This window comes from Mastigoproctus giganteus, chromosome 8, assembly GCF_048544385.1.
Source record: "Mastigoproctus giganteus isolate SK-2022 chromosome 8, ASM4854438v1, whole genome shotgun sequence".
Taxonomy (NCBI): Eukaryota; Metazoa; Arthropoda; class Arachnida; order Uropygi; family Thelyphonidae; genus Mastigoproctus; species Mastigoproctus giganteus.
The window spans coordinates 70,896,342-70,902,341 of NC_143582.1; the positions used below are offsets into that span (position 1 = coordinate 70,896,342).

The 6,000-nt window shown below is 35.5% G+C and overlaps 1 protein-coding gene across 1 annotated transcript in view; it reads left to right on the forward strand.

Moving 5' to 3' along the window:
• Positions 1-4,809, forward strand: part of LOC150081618 (protein odr-4 homolog) — a 121,518-nt gene extending 116,709 nt beyond the window's left edge. The window contains exon 11 of the mRNA XM_090379472.1: positions 4,678-4,809. Within this exon, the coding sequence (XP_090235598.1) occupies positions 4,678-4,751 (74 nt within the window). The 3' untranslated portion in view covers positions 4,752-4,809. The remainder of the gene's footprint in view (positions 1-4,677) is intronic.
• The last annotated feature ends 1,191 nt before the right edge of the window (positions 4,810-6,000 follow it).

The window sequence follows — 6,000 nt, forward strand, 5'->3', positions numbered from 1 at the left end:
TTCCTCCTTAAATTTATTTAACCTATCAACTTCCACAATGACAGATGGAAGTTTGTTCCAGCAATTTACCACCCACTGACTAAAGGCAAATTTCCACACATCTATTCTACATCTGTCCTTCCTCAATTTCAATTTATCCCCCTTAGGTTCATAATCTGAACAAGTGGAAGAATCCCAACAGAATTCAACGTGCTCAACCCATTCAAGGCCTTATACACCTCAATCAGATCACTGTGCAGGTGCCTAGTCCAGCTGCTGCAATTTTCAGAACTTAAGCCTCTCCTGGTAAGAGGATCCCTTCATTCCCCTCACCAATGTTGACCTTCTCTGTACACGCTCAAGTAAATCTACATCCTTCCTAAAATGAGGCCTCCAGACCTGCATGCAGTACTAAAGGCATGGCCTGACCATTGCCTTATACAGAGGGACAATCACCTCCTTTTCCCTGCTTGCAAAATTCCTGTATATCATTGACAACACCCCATGACCTTCCCTGGCAGCCTGTCTGCATTGCTCAGAAAACTTCATATCTTACTGCACGATTACTCCCAGGTCTTTAATTTTCTACCACCTTAAGTGTAGTACCACACAGTTGGTACGTTTCTCTGGGGTTACTTCTACCTATATGCAGTACAGTCAGCCCTCGTATAACACATGTTTACACTACATGATTTATAAATAGGAGAATGATATCATATATAACATGAACCGAATTAGCTTATGCACGATTCGCCTTTGTGTTAAATGGCAGTCGAATGCGGAATCACCTCAACTGAACACAACACGATAGGAATGAAGAGAAGATTCTGAAAATGTATTTATGTTTTTTATATCAGTGATGGGGAAACACATTTCACCATAATAATGAAAAACCCACACAATTGCAGCTATCGGTATTATCGCAAATGCAATTAGATAGAGTTTACTACCAGTTTATAACAGATTCCACTAGCAGAAACGCAACTGGAAATTGTTTTTATTGTTTTATGGTAGTAACTCCCAGAAATGTGCTTTAGTAAAATGCGAGCTAAAATGAGGTGTTAATAGTGTGTCTCTGCCTTTACAGTGTGTTTATTCAGTTGCTACACGCACACAGCTTTGTTCATGTGTATCAAGCGTGCCTGCTCATTTTGTAATTGTGCTTTATTCCCTAAAAAATGAGTAAAATACTTAAAAGGTGTGAAAAGGAAGCATCCTGGTGAAGACACTACAGATTCAGAGAGAAAAAGAAAAGCAATATCGATAAACAGAAGAGGACTGGGTCAAAAATTCTTACCCGGGAAAATTTTTAGTGGCCCCATACGTTTATGGCCAAAATCACACTGGCCTCCGGCCCACCAGAGTTTCCCCGGTAATGATAGAGAAAAAATATGAAATTGTGAAACACTTTGAGCGAATTGAAGACCATGTGATATTGCACTTGTTACAGGCCTAAATGTGGCAACGCCGAGAATTAGAAAGAATGCAGAGAAAATATAAACAACTTTCATAGCATGAACAACTCAAAGTGTAATTAAAATCCATTAGATCAAGACACAGAATTGGAAGAGATGGAACGGCTGTCATCTGCTTGGATAGAAAATCAAACAAAGAACAAGTTTGCTTACGATAGAATCAAAAGCATTAGCAATATTTTATTACGTAATAGTCGTAATAAAATACGTAAGTATTTTATCACGATTATTTATTGTGTTTGGTAATGTTTTGGTTACAAATGTGTTCAATCTTGGGTGGTCGGCACCTAACCCTATTTTTCCCATAGTACCTGTTGTTTATATTGCACGAGGGTTTCTAGGAACACAACTATCGTGCTATACGAGGACTGACTTTACTTTGCATTTGTCAATGTTAAACTTCAGTTGCTGCTTCTCAGCCCATCTACCCAAATTTTCTAGATCCTGTTGCAGTAACACACTGCCATTACTGTCATTAACAGCTCTGCCAACCTTTGTATCATCTGCAAACTTCGACACTAAGCCTGATATACCTTCATCAATATCATTGATAAATATACAAAACAACAGTGGACCTAACACTGAACCCTGTGGGACTCCACTAATAACATTAGTCCACGAAGAGCAGCACCCATTGATTACCACCCTCTGTCTTCTCCCACTTAACCATCCTTTTATCCATTGTAGCAACTTACCCTTAATACCATTCTGCTCCAGTTTGTACAGTAGTCTTCCATGCGCAACTGTGTCAAAAGCTTTCCTGAAATCGAAGTATATGATATCAAAATTATTTTTTGCATCCAGTTCCTTTGTAACCACATCATAATATCCAATCAGATTTGTCAGACAAGACTTTCCCTTAACAAACCCATGCTGTGTCTGAATTATTGCAGTCTTGCCTAGATGATCCTGCAATGCATCTTTAACCAGCGACTCCATTATTTTACCAGGAACAGAAGTTAAACTAACTGGTCTGTATTTACTCATGTCACCCTTTGATCCCCCTCTTTGTGAATTGGGGATACATTTGCACATCTCCAGTCCGTGGGAACCTGAGTCCAAGGGTGCTCTCATAATTATGGCTAAGGGTTTGCTTACTTCCTTTGCCACCTCCTTTAATATAACTGGATAGATCTCATCCACTCCCAGATGCCTTTCTTCTGTTTAACTTCAACAATTTCTCCTCCACTTTGTTCTCAGTTATTACAAAATCCTTAAGCACCCTGCTACAATTTGATAACCTTCTGGCATTTTCAATCCTTAATAACTCCACGTGTGAATGTAGATGCAAAATACTCATTCAGTTTGTTTGCTATCTGAGCAGTATCATCAACAGTTGACCCATTGATATTAAGTGGACCAATCAGATTCATCCCCTTCCTTTTAGAGTTTATATAAGTAAAAAAATCCTTGCTGTTTTTCTTAGCATCCTTTGCCAAAGATTTCTCGTAATCTGCCTTTGCCTGCCTAACCTCCTTTGTGACTTGATTACAGACTAGCTTATATATATTATAGACTTCTGTGTTGCCTGATAATTTATATGCATCCCATGCATTTTTCTTCTCTGCCACGAGTCTCATTAGTTCATTTGACAACCATTTAGGCCTAAACCTTGAATAATATTTCTTAATAGAAGCATTTAGTAGCTTCCACTATTAATTCCTTGAATGCTTCCCACTTAGAATTTGCTGTTGGTAACATCATCAGTTGGTCCCACTATACAGAATTTAAAAACTCTGAGACCACTGTAGTCACCTTTATGGAAGCAAAAACCCTTTCCTTTACCCCTGATGGTAATTATATCTTTAAGGAAATCCCACATCAGTACACTGTGATCACTGCCACCTAATGGTTCCTTTATCTCCAAATTCTTAATACACAAATACTGTGCTGATAACCAGATCAAGAGTATTACCAGACATCTCCGTAGCCAGGTGGGAAGGAGCAACAGTGCATAGCACACGCTTCTTGATTAGACCGTGGTTCGAGCCCGTCACCACCAAATACAGAGGATGCGGAAAGGTCAGGGAATGACCACCGCATATTCCAGAGCAATATGGCCTTAGTTGCTAATGCTCCTAAAAACCAAACAAACAAACAAGAGTATTACCCTCTCTGGTTGCCTCTCAAACATGCTGCTGTAGAAAACAATCATCCAATAAATCCACAAAAGTTTTACTAGTGTGCGAGTGACCAACCCATAAGTTCCAGTGAATATCGGGAAGTTAAAATTCCCCATTATAAGACATTCTGATTTACTAGCCCACTCTATTTCTCTGTACAATTGTTCATTGTACTTATTCGAGTCATTAGGCCTATAACACACTCCTACTCTTATTTTTGCTTTCGCAATGCTTATGTCACACCAAACTGACTCAACAGTGCACTGTTCATCTATATCAACTGGATGCACTGCTTTTGATTTTATGTTTTTGTTAATTAACAGCATAACACTTCCTCCCATCCTGTCTATCCTTTCTGTACACATTATACTCCCTAAATTCCAGTTCTGCATTCCTTATATCTGTGTGATACCACGTCTCTGCTATCCCAACAATATCTGCCTCTGATATCTTGACCAACACTTCAAATTTTATAATTACCAACACAGAATTGCAACTTGCAATAATCTCAACTTGCAATAATTAATGCAAAAAATATATATATTTTTTGTTACATAACTCATATTTGGACTCATTTCTTCAAATACAAAAAAAAATTACCATATAGATTTACAACTCCTTTCAGTGATCTTATAATATTGACTGAAAGTAGCCAATGACAACTAATTAAAGTTTCACAGTAGTACTATCATCTTAAACATTTTTGTGCCAATTGTATGAACAGTATAAAAGTATCACTTCTGTATTCGTGGCAAACATTATACATCATAAAAAAAATAATAAAAAAAATAAATAGATTAATTCAATCACTTTTTTACAAATAAAAATCCAACAGTTTCAATGGAAAGAACTATTAATAATACAAGTACATAACCAGCAAAATGATAAATTCAAGAGATGGTAATACAAAAGAAGAAAGACAAGCCCTTTTTTAAATTTTTCATTACTTTTTTTTTTATAGGAAATGCAAATTTCATTGTATAATGTAAATGTAAATATAAATCATGTATATATTCAGAAGCAGTACAGGTTTTTAATCTCCTATACATTTAATAAAAATGTGAATAATAAATTAATAAAGAATAATTATTTTATTACAGTTCCAGTAGCAAGTGCAGCAGTGGCAGCTGTGGCTGCAGGCCTTTCCTATCTCCTTTTGCTTCAGGACAGCTGAGAAACAAAGATATAGGGGATTTTTTTTTGAATAATTTAAAGAGTTTGTCTTCTGGAAAAAAAAAAAAAAAATAGTTTTTATATAACTCTGTATAGTTCAAACTGGTGCTGAACTTTTTGAAGTGCAACATACAAGTGCTAGTAACTCCCATGTTACACAAGGAAGAAACAAAGTCAAAGCTTTGTAAATAAATTGGAAAAATTGAAATGCTCCCCAATTAGAAATTTATTTATGGTTTAATATTGTTTATTTTTATATGATGAGGACTATATGATCTGTAGTTTAGTGAATTATGATAAGGTACTTCATGTTTGCCATATATAGAGAAATACATTAAAATTAGCATGATGTAAGAATTCAGAGTTCATATGATATTTAATTTTCATGCGTATTCTTTTATCATTTGTAACTGGTCATTGTATATCCAGAATGCAATAATGGGAATGGCAGATCCATCACCACAACATCAAGTGTCCCATGTTTCTTTAGGCCCATAACAAGTCATAATAAAAAAAAATTAACATTAACTATCACATGGGGACTACATATTCATCGCTTTAGCAGGTTTTTTTTTTTTTTTTTCCTTTTTTAAACTTATCACACCCTCACAAATTCCTAAGGCTGGGCTTATTTGTACCTGTTCACTCTCGTGAAACTGGGTGCAGAAGAGTCAAAATTCAAAAAAACATTGGCCGCCCTACACATCAATCAAAAGCTGCTTGCAAGTGAAACAAAAGTGTTTTAAATCAACACTCCTGTCCAACTGATTTCAGACAAATAGGACTTTATTTTGATATATCTTCTATTTCTTGATTGTGAATTAAGAAATAATGGCATTGCCGATCCTGACACAAACAGTAATATTTTATTTTTGATTGCATTTTGAACCTTCAAGAACTGGTAAAAATGTTGTCCTTTTATCAAAAAAGGTAATAGATTAACTTGAACTGTGTGAAACATGCAGGGCTATTTAAAAGTCCCATAATTTTATTATATAAACTTAGAGCTGATTGTATTGAAGGTAGTATAAAGTTAAATAAGGGATGTAGGGGTAATTTTGAATTTAACCAAACATATTTTTATAATGATATAACAGGTGTATATATATTTATATTATTAATAATGTCAGAGCAACAAGGCTTAATATGTTCTATGTTATATATCAGTTAACAAATGAATGAGGGGAATTAATAATGACTTCTAGAGTGCTTCTATGCTCTGTTATTCAAAAGAATGTGAAAACTAACTT